Source organism: Hypanus sabinus, chromosome 15 (genome assembly GCF_030144855.1).
Source record: "Hypanus sabinus isolate sHypSab1 chromosome 15, sHypSab1.hap1, whole genome shotgun sequence".
Lineage (NCBI taxonomy): Eukaryota > Metazoa > Chordata > Chondrichthyes > Myliobatiformes > Dasyatidae > Hypanus > Hypanus sabinus.
The window spans coordinates 36,633,905-36,649,993 of record NC_082720.1 but is presented as its reverse complement, the minus strand read 5'-3'; the positions used below and the strand labels follow the sequence as shown (position 1 = coordinate 36,649,993).

Below are 16,089 nucleotides of genomic sequence, written 5' to 3'. Positions count from 1 at the left end.
AGAATGTAGTATTTAAAATGGTTGTCACTCTAAAAGTGGTTTCAATTTGTTGAAATGCTTGAAGTGTTCATCCAAAGCTTGTTATTAACTGTAAAAAGCAAACACAAGATATACAGTATCTGCTCTGGTGAAATCAAATTTCGATTATAACGGTAAGATATTTTTGTCACTACATTTTGTGTGAGCCTGACAATTCTATGCAATTGATATCTTGTTTTTTCTAATATAGTATTACTGCTGCCATAATGGATTTAACAAATATATGTTTTATATACATGTTAGATTCTTCTTGAAAGAATGAAATGGCCAACAGATTGTTTGCACATTTCATGAGCCCTCTATTGACGTAGATTAAGTAGTAACTTAAAACTATTCACAGGTCACTCTATCTTTCAAAGTCTGCCTTAGTTGTTTCTCTGCAATCTCTGGAAAAATGCCTGTAAAATCTGAATTGGTCTATTCTGTTTAAACACCTCTGGGGGGGGTGGGGGCCTTCTAAAAACTTCCAATTATTTCATCATTCACTTTTTTAATGTGTGGTTATGCTGAATATTTGTGAAGGCAGCCTACTTCCAGGCTCCTTTCTATATTGTGTATGTGTGTGCTGCCTGTTTGTCCGTGGTTATAGTTGCCCAAGAATAGAAAAACGGCTGATTAAGAGAATACCTGACTTAAATTCTGTCTGATGCTACATGGGCTCAGTTCACCATAGTGCTGCATTTGCTGTCATACTTATTTCAAATCAGAGCATTTGTTGCTTCAAGAAGCATTTTGACTATAGGATCAATGATTTTTCTAGAGTTCATGATTGTCAATTGATAACTTTAATTTCATTTTAAAGGTGAGAATCTGGACTTTTTAATTGGTTACATGTAAAGTGATCATATTTTGGTCACCTTGCCAAATGGATTAGAATCATAACCTACTTTACTAAAACTATAGATGCTATCAAGTTCTGAGTTAGTAGTTCAGGTTTCAAGCTCCATTGTAGTGTGCTGAAATCTAAGCTAACATTTCAGTAAATTACCGACGGAAGGGATGTTAAGCTACAGTCTTGCATGTGTCCTCAAGTGAATATAAAAAGATCCAAGATATTGTTTTGATCAGCAGGGGGTTTTCTTCTGAAGTTGTGATCATTGTTTATCCCATAACGAAAAAGATATATTGCCAAAGCAGTCAGGAGCAAGTTTTCCACTCTCCTGAGATTCTTGTCACTTGCGCCCTACACCAGGTTGTTTCTTGTAGTGTGGTTCAGAGCTGAGTCTCACACGGGATAGTGATGCACAGTGGCTCTTGAGGGATGGGGCTGACATGAACAGAATAACTTTGATGGCCAGCACTGTACTTTACAAAACCTCGACTATTTGTGAACAGCTTTGATATTCAAACATGATCAAAACTACTGCAGACCTCCTCAAAAAAAAAGTAAAAAGGTAAACATATGCTTAAATTAAATATTTAGATTGATCTAATCATGGACATAATTGTTGTGCAGCTCAAATTTTTAATCTGAGCCTCATCTCTCTATTTCATCTTCTTTGTGCCTTCATCCAAGTGGAATTTTGCAGAACTGAATGAGTGATAATATGTGGTATGAAATACATGTGGAGTCAAATAATGCACAGACAGACAATTTGGCTTATTGTGTTCATGCTGATCATCAAGCACAAATTCATAATAGTTTCATTTATCAGCACTTGGTCTGTAGCCTTCTAACCTTGTCAATAGACAATAGACAGTAGGTGCAGGCGTAGGCCATTCAGCCCTTCTAGCCAGCACCGCCATTCACTGTGATCATGGCTGATCATACACAATCAGTACCCTGTTCCTGCCCTCTCATATCCCTTGATCCCTCTATCTATAAGAGCTCTATCTAACTCTCTCTTGAATGCATCCAGAGACTTGGCCTCCACTGCCTTCTGGGGCAGAGCATTCCACATATCCACCACTCTCTGGGTGAAAAAGTTTTTCCGCATCTCTGTTCTAAATGGCCTACCCCTTATTCTTAAACTGTGGCCTCTAGTTCTGGACTCACCCATCAGTGGGAACATGCTTCCTGCCTCCAGTGTGTCCAATCCCTTAATAATCTTATATGTTTCAATCAGATCCCCTCTCATCCTTCTAAATTCCAGTGTATGCAAGCCAAGTCGCTCCAATCTTTCAACATATGACAGTCCCGCCATTCTGGGAATTAACCTTGTGAACCTACGCTGCACTCCCTCAATAGCAAGAATGTCCTTCCTCAAATTTGGAGAGCAAAACTTCACACAATACCCCAGATGGGGTCTCACCAGGGCCCTGTACAGCTGCAGAAGGACCTCTTTACTCCTATACTCAATTCATCTTGTTATAAAAGCCAGCATGCCATTAGCTTCACTGCCTGCTGTACCTGCATGCTTGCTTTCATTGACTGATGTACAAGAACACCTAGATCTCGTTGTACTTCCCCTTTTCCTAACTTGACTCCATTTAGATAGTAATCTGCCTTCCTGTTCTTGCCACCAAAGTAGATAACCTCACATTTATCCACATTAAACTGCATCTGCCATACATTTGCCCACTCACCCAACCTGTCCAAGTCACCCTGCATTCTCATAACATCCTCCTGACATTTCACACTGCCACCCAGCTTTGTGTCATCAGCAAATTTGCTAATGTTACTTTTAATACCTTCATCTAAATCATTAATGTATATTGTAAACAGCTGCGGTACCCCACTGGTCACAGCCTGCCATTCCGAAAGGGACCCGTTAATCACTACTCTTTGTTTCCTGTCAGCCAGCCAATTTTTAATCCATGTCAGTACTCTGCCCCCAATACCATGTGCCCTAATTTTGCCCACTAATCTCCTATGTGGGACTTTATCAAAAGCTTTCTGGAAGTCCAGGTACACTACATCCACTGGCTCTCCCTTGTCCATTTTCATAGTTACATCAAGCATGATTTTCCCTTCGTTAATCCATGCTGACTCGGACTGATCCTTCTACTGCTATCCAAATGTGTCGTAATTTCCTCTTTTATAATTGACTCCAGCATCTTTCTCACCACTGACGTCAAGCTAACCAGTCTATAATTCCCTGTTTTTTCTCTCCCTCCTTTCTTGAAAAGTGGGACAACATTAGCCACCCTCCAATCAGTAGGAACTGTTCCTGAATCTATAGAACATTGGAAAATGATTACCAATGTGTCCACGATTTCTAGAGCCACCTCTTTAAGTACCCTGGGATGCAGACCATCAGGTCCCTGGGACCTATCAGCCTTCATACTCAACAGTCTATCCAACACCGTTTCTTGCCTAATATAAATTTCATTCAGTTCATCCTTTACCCTAGTTCTTTTGGCCACTATTACATCTGGGAGATTGTTTGTGTTTTCCCTAGTGAAGGCAGATCCAAAGTACCTGTTCAACTCATTTGTCATTTCCTTGTTCCCCATAATAAATTCACCCATTTCTGTCTTCAATGGCCCAATTTTGGTTTTAACTATTTTTTTGCTATTCACATACCTAAAGAAGGTTTTACTATCTTCCTTTATATTCTTGGCTAGTTTACCTTCGTACCTCATTTTTTCTTGGCGTATTGCCTTTTTTGTTATCTGTTACTCTTTATAAGCTTCCCAGTCCTCCAGTTTCCCGCTCATCTTTGCTGTTTTTTTTAAACTTTTTTTTATTGTATTTCAAGCAGTTACAAAATAAAAGTATGAAAAAAATGTATATTACCCATCCCCCCTCCCCTTAACCCCTCCCCCCAGCATCCCTATAGAAAAAAAGAAAGAAAAAAAATGAAAGAAAGAGTGCCTGGATATTGGAAGATCCCCACATGCTCCATGGAGTTCGTAATAACTTTAGTATATATATATATTTATTTCTTTCCCCAAATAACCAATTATCTTTGCTATGTTATACTTATTCTCTTTTATTTTTATACTGCCCTTTACTTCCCTTGTCAGCCACGGCCTCTCCTTACTCCCCTTAGGATTTTTCTTCCTCTTTGGAATGAACCGATCCTGCATCTTCTGCATTATTCCCAGAAATACCTGCCATTTTTGTTCCACTGTCTTCCCTGCTAGGGTATTGTTCCATTGAACTTTGGCCAGCTCCTCCCTCATAGCTCCATAGTTCCCATTGTTCAACTGTAATACTGACACATCCGATTTTCCCTTCTCCTTCTCAAATTGTAGGTTAAAACATATCATATTATGGTCACTATCTCCTAATGGTTCCTTTACCTCGAGGTCCCTGATCAAATCCGGTTCATTGCACAACACTAAATCTAGAATTGCCTTCTCCCTGGTAGACTCCAATACAAGCTGTTCTAAGAATCCATCTCGGAGGCACTCCACAAACTCCCTTTCTTGGGGTCCAGTACCATTCTGATTCTCCCAGTCTACCTGCATGTTGAAATCCCCCATGACAACTGTATCATTACCTTTGCGACATGCCAATTTTAACTCTTCATTCAACTTACACCCTACATCCAGACTGCGGTTTGGGGGCCTGTAGATAACTCCCATCAGGGTCTTTCTACCCTTAGAATTTCTCAGTTCTATCCATACTGACTCTACATCCGCAGATTCTATTCCCCCCCCCCTCGCAAGGGACTGAATATCATTCCTCATCAACAGAGCCACCCCACCCCCTCTGCCAGTCAATCTGCCCTTTCGATAAAATGTCTATCCTTGAATATTCATTTCCCAGGCCCTGTCCGCTTGAAGCCATGTCTCAGTTATTCCCACAACATCGTACTTGCCAATTTCCAACTGAGCCTCAAGCTCATCTGCTTTATTCCTTATACTTCGTGCATTCATATATAATACTTTTAATTTGGTACTCCCCTCTCCTTTCATATCAATTCCTATTTCACTTGGCCATGCTGTATGATCTCTTCTTGAGCTTTCTACTCCATTGATTCTGTTATCCTTTTTAACTTTTATTATTTTCACTTTCCGTTTAACTCCTTCCTTATATTTCCAGTTCATCCCCTCCCCCCCACTACTTAGTTTAAGCACATCCGTGTTGCAGTGACAAACCTGTCTGCCAGAATGCTGGTCCCCCGCCTATTAAGGTGCAACCCGTCCCTTTTGTACAATTCATCCCTACCCCAAAACAGATCCCAGTGGTCCAAGAATGTAAATCCTTGCTTCCTGCACCAGTTCCTCAGCCACACATTCAGATCCATTATCTCCCTGTTCCTGCCCTCTCCAGCACGAGGAACTGGAAGCAAACCAGAGATAACCACCCTGGAAGTCCTGCTTTTCAGCATCAGAGTTCTCTGAAGTCCCGCTGCAGAATGTACTTCCTCTTCTTCCCGATGTCATTTGTGCCGACATGCACTACCACTTCCGGCTGTTCACCTTCACCCTTGAGGATTCCCTGCAATCGGTCCATGATGTCCTGGATCCTAGCACCAGGGAGGCAACACACCATCCTTAAATCTCTTCTGTTGCCACAGAAACCCCTTTCCATACCTCTTACTATGGAGTCCCCTACTACCACGGCTCTTCCTGATGTCTGACTCCTCGGCTCTGCTTCTGCACCAATTTTCGGCTGGCAGACCTGTCCGCCTCTCAGACTGGCAGTATCTTCTGTCCTGACAGCTTCCAAGAAGGTGAACCTGTTTACGAGAGGTACATCCCCTGGGGTCTCCTGTACTTCAAGCATCCTTTCCTTCCTCATTGTCCTCGCCCAAATACTATTTAAATGTTGAGAGAGCATCTGCCTACATCACCCATTTAAAAAAAATCATTGCAACCATCCATCTGAGCGAAAAATTCTTCCTTAGCTTTCCTGTTAAATTTTCACTCATTCCTTTAAACCTATGCATTCTAGTTCTAGATGTCCGTTTTACTATTTTGAAAAGACCAGTGTTATTGAAATCTGGTTTGACCATAAGACATAGGAGCAGAATTAGGCCACTTGGCCCACATATTCAGTTTAACCATTCCATCACAGCTGATTTATTATCCCTCTCAAATCCATTCTCCTGCTTTCTCTCCATTTGAAGATCTCTGGAAGACTTTATTGGGCAGGAAGGATGATAATAGCTAAAGTAAAGATTTCAGGTGTCTGGATATGGAAATAGAAAATGGGAAGTTGAACATTATAGGAATTAGAATCATGGAGCTTAAAGGCAAGGAAGGAGGTCACTATGCTTCCACTTATATACTGGTTGAAAGAGACTTGTTCTGTTCTTGACCTTTGTGTATATCCTGATGTTTAAAATGTGGTGAAGATTTCCTCTGAGCTGCATCCACCCACCCATTCACTCATTTTCAAGCTGTGGATTGCAGACTCCACTATCTGGATGAAGCTGCATTTCTCTTCATCTCCTATATTACTAATTAATTTGAATGAGCATCACAATGAAGTTATTCTTTTAATCCCTCCCTAATACAGGACTTTTATCCTCCTAGCTGTTCAGTTCCAAACAAAAACTCACCCAATCTTTCCACATAACCGTAATTCTCCATTTCCGTTAATATTCTTGCAAGTGTCCTTGTCCTTACTTCCTATAATGCGGTGAAGAGAAATGTACACAATACTCCATTTGTGGTTTAGCTGGTAGTTTTATACGTCATCACCCTGTCCTTTTGTTCCATTCCTTTGTTAATTCAAAAAAGCACTCTCTTCCTATCCCCAACCTTAAGTGATCTCAGTGTGTGCACCCAGTCAAACTTATCAACGTCTCTTGGGGAGTTTATGTTAAGCAAGGCATTCAGGAAAATATACAATTTACGTGGTTCCTGGTATCAATATTACAACTCTCTCCTCTTAGTCTGAAAAACACACAATCATAAACATTGAGAAGTCAACAGCCAAAGCCTAGGGGATTACTTTAGATTCCTGTCCTATTGAGACCAGTTCTGAGGCAGATGAGCCCAGTGCAAGCCAGATATGTTAACCCAAAACAAATTCAGGGCTAATATTGTAACAAGGAAGTGCTTATAGATGAGGGTTTAAACCAGCTGGAGAGAAGGATAAAATTAGAGAAGTATTTATTTAGGTATTTAGAGATACAAAACAGAACAGACCCTTGCGGCCGACTGAACTTGTGGCCAGCAACCCACCAACTTAACCCAATGCAAGGCAGAAAATCAGTGTTTGCAAGGTAAAAGAAACAAACCTTGGAAAATGTTCAATGAAGAAACTTAACACTACCTCATGAAATATACTGCAATGTGAGAAGATTTTATTTCAATAAAGGAAATGAGCACAGTCTAATACGTAGAAGTTTGTTATGGCTGTTAATGAAAAATAGGATTAAGAAACTATAGAATAACTTTGCAATATTTGCAGTTGTTTCAGGTAACAGCGAAAGCAATAACCAAAAAAAGTGTCTCATAACTACTACTAGCTAAGAACTCATTTTGCATAGTATTAGTAACAATTGCGAGTTTATAAATTTTGAAGTACAATAAAAAAAAGATGCAGGGCAGGTCATGAATAAAGTGCTCCTTCTGAAGTGTCTCAGACAACCTGTATAATGTAAATCTGTTGACAATATGGTAGACTTTGATGAGGCTATACATTTTCCTGTTGAATTTTTAAACTCAGTGTCTCCACGATGTATGCTGGAACATAATCAGATTTATTTTGTTTAACACATGTGCTTTGAAACATACATTGAATATGTTGTTTGTGTTAACAGCCAATACAATCTAAGGATGTGGTAGGGGCAGAGCCTGCAAGTGTCAACGTACATTCTGATGGCAATATAGCATCCCTTAATATTTGGCAGACAAACACAAGTAACAACAGCAACAAAACAAAAGAACAGCAGCAAAACAAGCCCTTTTAACACCCTGCCACTGGGCCTCTGACTCCAGACACACTGACCCACCGCCTCTGTCTTTTGAGCTTTGACCTCTGGACTCGCTGAATCTGGTCTTTCACTTTTGGGCTTTGTCCTCCAGTACTGATCCCAGTCATGACTTCTTTTAGCTCTCCAGATTTCTTTCTTAAGAGTTCTTTTGCATTTCTTATACTCTGTAAGAATCTCATTTATTGCCTTCTGCCAGTACCTTATTTTTTCTGTTAACTAAGACCTCAATATTTCTGAAAACCAAGGTTCCCTAAACCTGTTGTCTTTACCTTTTATTCTGATAGGCACATGCAGGATTTGTATTCTCAAAATTTCGCTTTTGAAGGCCTCTCACTTAGCAAGTACACCTTTCCCGGGAAACAGCCAGACCCATCCTTCTGCCATCCTACCAGGGTTCCTCTTGTCCTCACCTACCGTCACACCAGCTTCCACGTCCAGCACATAGTTCTCCAGAACTTTCGCCATCTCCATCAGTAGTTACAGCCTAAGGAGACAACAATGGGATGAGGGAAGAAATGGCTAGCAGATGTTGGAAATCCAAAGCAACACACAGAAAATGCTGGAGGAACGCCGCAGGTCAGGCAGCATTTATGGAAATAAATAAGCAGCAGACATTTCATGTTGAGACCTTTCTTCAGAACTGCAGAGGAAGGGGTAAAACACCAGGATAAAAAGGTTAGGGGAGGGGAAGGAGGCAAGCTAGAAGGTGAAGCCAGGTGGACAGTTGGACTAGAAGGAATCTGATAGGAGAGGTTAGTGGACGATAGGAGAAAGGGAAGGAGATCCAGGGGCAAGTGATAGGCATGTGAGAGTGAGGAATAGAAGGGGGAGGGGGGGAAGGAAATTTCTCTTTACTAGAAGGAGAAATCAACATTCATCCCATCAGGTTGAGGCTACCCAGATGGAATGCAAGGTGTTGCTCCTCCACCCTGAGGGTTGACTCATCTTGGTACAGGAGGAGGCCAAGGACCGACATGTCAGAATGGGAATGGGGAGTCAAATGTTGGGAAACCAGTAAGTTCCGCTTTTGGCAGATCTAAAGGTGGTGCTCAACGAAGCCATTCCCCCAGTTTACAATGGGTTTCACTCATATAGATGAGGCCTTATTGGCAGCGTCAGACACAATAGATGACTCCAGCAGATTAGCAGCTGAAGTTTTACCTCAACTGGAAAGAGTGTTTGGGGCTCTGAATGGCGATGAGGGAGAAGGTGAATGGGCAAGTGTTGCACTTGCGCTGTTTGCAAAGATAAGTGCCGGGGGAGATGAGTGGGGAGGAATGGATAGACAAGGGAATAATGGAGGGATGAAAACCTGCAGAAAGTAAGATAAAGGGGTAAGATAAAGATACATTTAATGGTAGGATCTCTTTGGAGATGGCAGAAGTTGCAGAGGATAATATGTTGCATGTGGAAGCTCATAGGGTGGTAGGTAAGGACAAGAGAAGCTTTATCACTGTTAAGGTGGCAGGAAGATTGGGGAGCACAGATATTCGAAAAATGGAGGAGTTGTGGGTGGGGGCAGCATCAATTCTGGAGGAAGGGAAACACTTTTTTGAAGGAGGAGTCAATTTTGGTATCTTGGAAACTGATGCAAAGGGACTGAGAAAAGGGAATAGCATTTTTACAGGCAATAGGGTGGGAAGACAATATTACACTGTGGAATTAGCTGTAGGCTGGAGTCACATTCCATTATCTGAAGAATCTGTAGCATTTTGCAAAGTTGCAGTGTTACATTCTTGGCACATTTTGCAGAATTATGCAATGCACAAACAGTGTACCTGCACATTTGTCAATTCTACTCTAATTTTTATTTTTAGTTTGTGATAGGTGAAGCAATAATGAGGAGTGGTCAAATAGCATTGGTATGAATGGTAATTTTGAATGATTACATCAACTCAAACAGAATCTTCCTTTTGAATTTCCAGAGATTTAAAGTTCTATTTATAATTAACTATACTTAGAGATAAAGTTGGGTTTGACCCAAGGAGACACGACTGCACCTCCCCCACACATAAACACTCACTCACACCCTTTGCAATTATTTCCAGTAAAAATAAATATGGTGTTTTCTAACTGCTTTAAAGCATCTCTTGTTTTGCTTTTGGAACAGTCTGGTTCTGAATAAAGTTAGCCAATGAGAGTGCAGCTGCGATCCATTTTGACAGTGTCAGCCAGCACTGAGCTGTAACAGTACTCCACAGGCAAGGCAAGTTCCACTTTGAAGTATTTGCTGTTCATTGAAAAATAAGTTCATAGTTGGAAAGCTGAAATATGTTAAAAATGTATATGTGTGTTTAAGGAATTATTAGCAATTAGTTTTTAAAAAAGGTTGGATCTGGATACTGAAAATCATGGTGGCTTAACCAGAATGTTCCATGATGGCCTGCAGTAAGCAAACAGATTGTTTATGTTGTTACGTTAGTCAGGCTTGTTTGGCTGCCGTATCTTCTGACTATTAGAAATTGTTTAGGATTCATTTTATTAGCAACACAGCAAGGAGGAGGAGAATATTTCAGGGATTAGAGAATATTAGTTATGAGTACAGTGACATATTGAAAAGGTAGTGTTTTAACAGCCAGAGTTCTGAACAGAGGTGTGCATTCAAATTTCATTGTGGTAACTGGTAAAATTAAAGTTAAATTGATCTTGAATTTTATAAAGAATGTGTTTGCAGTCATGGCAATTGTGAAGTTACCAGATTGTGGTCAAAACCCTTCTGGTCCTCTGTCTACAACAAAGGTAATCTGTTGCCTTCCCCCACTCTCCCCCACCAGTGTGGCCCCTATATGACTCCATACCTATTAATTTCTCGTCAGTTCAGGTAGAATTAGGGGTACTCAATAAATACCTATATTACCAAAAATCTGCATATTTTTTGCAATGAAAAATAAAATGTTAGTTTATTTAAGTCTTAAGAACTGTGTTTCAATTTTCAGGAGAGCATAAGTAAAGACAGTCATCTAATTGGCTATTTAATTGTGTTTCTTGCAGACACCGTTGCCATGGATGATTCATCTTTTTATGAGGAAGTTGTCAGATCCCCATCACCCAGCAGAATGGAACAAAAACAAAGAAAAGCAATTGAGGAACTGGTTACATCGGAAAAGCGCTATCTTACTTTACTTCAATTGTGTGCAACAGATATTCGGGATCATTTGCAATCCAAACAGGTAATACCACTTAAAAATTATATATCATTTGTGAAAAAATATTAGAATCGCTTACCCAAATACTTGATCTCATTCAGGAATGGGAAGAATGCAGGAGGAAGAGTTTCTTAGTAATATAGACATTAACATTGAGATACATCCATTAGAATATCTTGGAATTCATTTTATTTTCAAATTTTCATGTTGTCGTAGTCTCATGCAACATAGGAGGAGGCCAATCACTCCACTGTGTCTATACAGGTTCTTGGAGTGTTCCCAGTCTCTCTGATGTCCCCATGATCAATTCTGTTCTGATTCACCCGCCATCCAACTTTGCTGGAAGTAATTTAGAGCCCAAAATAACCTACAGCCTACCAATGTGCTACACCTTGCCACATAATCATGACATGAAAAATCTTGTATTTGTATCATCCTTTTCATAAAGCAATGTGTCTAAAGCCACTTAAATAATTAATATCATTTTGACATCAAATGACCTGGGTAGGGATTAAGATAAATGATTAAAAATCTGGTTAAAAATAGGTGAGAGGGAGCTTATTAAAAAAAAACAGTGAAATGGAGAGCTTTAGAGGAGTGGGTACAAGGTAGTTAAAAGATCAAATATCTGTATTTAAAGAATTAAAATCAGGATGTCTGGGAGGCCAGATATAGGAGTGCATAGAGAATTATGTAGAAAGTAGCATGGTAGCATAGTGATTAGCACAACACTTTACAGTTCTGGTGACCCTTGTTCATTTCCTGCTGCTGTCTATAAGGAGTTTGTACTTTCTCCTGGTGACTGCATGGGTTTCCTCTGGGTGCTCCAGTGTCCTCCCACAATCTAAAGACCTACCGGTTGGTAGTTTAATAGGTCACTGTAAATTGTCCCATAACTAGGGTAGGATTCAATCAGGGGATTGCTGGGCACTGTGACTTGAGGTTCCAGAGGGGCCTATTCTGCATTGTATCTCAATAAATAATAAATAAATATAACATTGGAAGTGATAACAGAGGGATAGACATGGAAAAAGCTCCAGAAGAAAGAGAAACAAAGGTTGCTTATTTTAAAACTGTGGAATTGCAAGACCAATCGGTCTCAGATACAATGTTAATGAATGAGGCATGGTGGGACTTAAAAGAACTTGAAGTTCATTTGAGTAACATGATTTAAAAAAAATGTTCATAATAGCTTTCTTATATAAAATTAGTGATGCGGCAGAAATGACGTCTGTGAATGGCCACGTCGATGTACATGGAGAACTCAGAGAACTGATAGAGTTAGCAAAGGTGATGTCAATCCATGTGAAAAGCCTAAATGGCAGCTCCCCTTCAAACTGGAAGTTGAATGTATAATCAGTGTGATGTAACGATAATAAAACAAAACTAGATGGTTAGGACATGTCCTGTACTTGTACTAATTAACTAAACCATCAATTACATGGAAGGTTCATTGAGGAGTCAGCTGGAGTTCTGCCTGCATCATTGCACTAGGCAGTCAAATGCAGAGAGGGTTTCGAACATAGGAACTAGCCCCCCACAGACCTGCTGCAGCATTTAATAAAGGTTTTGGCTAATCTGATTGCAAACTCAATCCACATTCTTATCTACTCCCAGTAACCACTCACCCATTTGCTTATCAAGGATCAACCGGGCTTTTCCTTAAAAATATTCAAATTCTTTGCTTCCGCTGCCTTTGAGGAAGAGTTCCAAAGGCTTTATGATTCGCTGAGAGAAATAGTTTCACCTTGTTTTTGTTATGTTTTGAAATCACAAAAAATAAAACTAATTATAAGATAAGAACACAGAGCCGAGAATAGCATGCCTACTGCATTCTTTTCTTTAGTGAGGCGCACAGTTATGATGTGGTGGCATCACTATGTATGCCTTTCACAGACTTTTACATATAACAATAATAGACAATAGACAGTAGGTGCAAGAGTAGGCCATTCAGCCCTTCTAGCCAGCACCGCCATTCATTGTGATCATGGCTGATCATACACAATCAGTACCCCGTTCCTGCCCTCCCCCCATATCCCTTGACCCCGCTATCTATAAGAGCTCTATCTAACTCTCTCTTGAATGCATCCAGAGACTTGGCCTCCACTGCCTTCAGGGGCACAGCATTCCACATATCCACCACTCTCTGGGTGAAAAAGTTTTTCTGCATCTCTGTTCTAAATGGCCTACCCCTTATTCTTAAACTGTGGCCTCTAGTTCTGGACTCACCCATCAGAGGGAAGCTGCTTCCTGCCACCAGCGTGTCCAATCCCTTAATAATCTTATATGTTTCAATCAGATCCCCTCTCATCCTTCTAAATTCCAGTGTATACAAACCCAGTCGCTCCAATCTTTCAACATATGACAGTCCCGCCATTCCGGGATTTAACCTTGTGAACCTATGCTGCACTCCCTCAATAGCCCATAATGAATTATTTAAACAAACAAAGAATGCTTAATAAACAATACATTTACCATATTACTAAAATATTACTGAAATATTCATTTATATTCACGGTCTGTTGCTGCTGTAGCCCATCCATTTCAAGTTCAGGATGCTCGTCTGCACACCACTGTTGAAAGCTGAGGTTATTTGAGTTACCGTCACTCTTCTGTCAGCTTGAACCAATCCGGCCATTCTTCTTTGACCTCTCTCATTAACAGAAGTACCACTCACTGGATTTTTTTGTTTTTCACACCATCCTCTGTGAAGTCTAGAGACTGTTGTGTGTGAAAATCCCAGATTAACAGTTTCTGAGATATTCAAACCACCCCATCTGGAACCAACAATCGTTCCATAGTCAAAGTCACTTAAATCACATTTCTTCCCCATTTTGGTGTTTGGTCTGAACAACAACTGAACCTCTTGACTGTTAAGTTCTGTAAGTTCAAACCATTAATCTATGGAAAACCAAAATGTGCAAGGTAATACCTTTGCTGTTTTTCAGTCTAATGAAACCTTTGCCAGGTCTTGTGAGTTTTGTAAAATTAAAACCGATGTATCATCCATCTCAAAAGCTTTTTTTTATGACCGCAGAATGAAGTCCTTCATGACTGGTAGATCTATTAGATGGCCATTGTAAAGACTTGCTTAGGACCACCTCCTTAGTAATAGTACTTTTCCTGAGTTCCTCCCTCCCTTCCAGTTCCTGATTTACAGCTGTTTCTTGCTTTGTAGTGTTGCCAATGGGACAGGCAAGAATAGAGGCAAAGGAAGAAGTGATATAGGGAAAAAAAACAACTTGCTAAAGGTGTCTAAATGAGGAGAGGGAAAAGAGTTCTCACTAAGTTAAACTATTCCCTATAGATTTTTTTTAAAGCTATGCTCTTACTTGTACTTTATTAATGGTCAATTTACTAAGGCATGGTGCCAGGAATCTAATGTCTTCTGAGTTAGGCATCCTGAGAAATGCTCCTGCTTGGACTGTCTTGCCACTTATGGTGAAGGTTTTTGTCATCCCAATTCTCTTCACATCGGGATCATTTAGATGTCAGGAGCAGATCACTACATAAGTTACACCAGAGTTGTACTCTGCTCAAGAATGGGTGGTGGGGGTTGATGCTTTTGCAAGAGCAAGTGGGGGCAGGGGGGAGGGGTGATGCTTTTGCTACTGCTTGTGCATGGAGGGAGGGGGGCTTCGGGGTTCTAATATATTCATTCATTCATTCTTTGGGTTTTTTCCATTTTTTGGATGTCTACAAAGAGTAAGGATTTCAGGTTGTATACTGTATACATTCTCTGATATTAAATTGAACCATTGGATACCGTTCCCTCCCTTATTCAAATTTGTCATTATCTTTTCTCCTTCCTGAAAACGAAAGTTGACTCATCATTGCAAACCATCTCCAATGTCTCTTCATTCTCTGTTTCTCAGAAAGGTATCTACCCATCATGCCACATTATTTAAATTCAGAAGACCACAATTTGTTAACTTCCAGAGACACAATGCCAACACCTTCTCCATCTGACTACTAACTCCTGTACTGGATCAGCAAGATTTCTCTCTAATCAGCTATGTGAAAGCCAGTCTCGCTGCTTCCACAAACCCAATTCAATTAGTTCCCTTAGCACAGCCTCAAATACTGTATATTCCGGACTGTTTGCAGTCTTAATGTCATACCTAGTTTTCAAGTTATTCTTGGGCAATTTAGCTGCAGTTATTTTCTCTCCCTGAACTTTTTCTTCCTGACCCCCTCACATACACCCTTTGTACTTCTAGGATTGTCTGTTCTCTTCTGCAAGCACTTCCTTCATTACTCTGTCCAGAAACACAAGATTATCTAAAACTCTGTACTGTAAGTGAGAAGGCTCTGTATTTGAGTCCCACTCCAGAGGCTTGAAAACAGTTATCTACTGTTTATTGACTCTCCAGTGCAGTACCAAAGGACTGCTTCACTGTCGGAGATGTCAGCTTTCAGATGAATTAATAAAGCAAGACTCAATCTGCACTCGTCAGTAGATGCAAATGACCCCATTCACTATTTTGAAGAAGGGCAGGAGTATTGCCTCAGTGGTCTAGTAAATATTGATGCTTCAGTCTCTATTTCTTAAATAGTTTACAAGCTATCACGTTATGGTTTATAGACCCTTGCTGTTCACATTCTTATCTCACATTATATGTTAAAAATTCTTCAGTATGTGCCATGGGATTTCCTGAAAGGGGTGTCAAAATCATGATAAAAATGCACTTTTGTTTTAATTTTCATTTACTCCAAACTGGATTTATAATTGCCTCTGTGCTCATTAGGTTATTTTGGCTCCCAATTGTTTGCAAATACCACTCTGTAATCTCGCCAAACCAATAATGCTCTGAGTTAATTTGAGCCCTTTGATTTCTTGCTCTCTGTCTCATGGATATTTTGATACAATTGACAGGTGTACCTGGTGCCATAGATTGGAAGTGCCAGCTATGATTTAAATTATATGCAGTGGATGAGCTAGTATTATAAAATTCTCTGTAGTCAGATTTGAAATAGGAATATTGCTAGCAGGATGCAAGTAGAAATCTGTTGCATTGACATTGTTTATTTCAAGTTATCAAAGAAATATTTGGCTTTATTTCTTTATGTTCAATCCATATTAGTTATCAGAAATATTGTTTGAGTGGAACCTGTAGCTTCAA

At 40.1% G+C, this 16,089-nt stretch overlaps 1 protein-coding gene across 7 annotated transcripts in view; it reads left to right on the top strand.

Moving 5' to 3' along the window:
• Positions 1-16,089, top strand: part of arhgef37 (Rho guanine nucleotide exchange factor (GEF) 37) — a 188,123-nt gene that overhangs the window by 82,660 nt on the left and 89,374 nt on the right. For 5 of the 7 annotated variants that reach the window (XM_059990216.1, XM_059990210.1, XM_059990211.1 and 2 more), the window contains one exon: positions 10,812-10,990. In XM_059990216.1, the coding sequence (XP_059846199.1) occupies positions 10,823-10,990 (168 nt within the window). In that variant the 5' untranslated portion in view covers positions 10,812-10,822. Of the gene's footprint in view, positions 1-133; positions 153-9,930; positions 10,027-10,811; positions 10,991-16,089 lie in introns of those variants that run through there. The other 2 variants (XM_059990212.1, XM_059990217.1) reach the window with 2 other exon arrangements.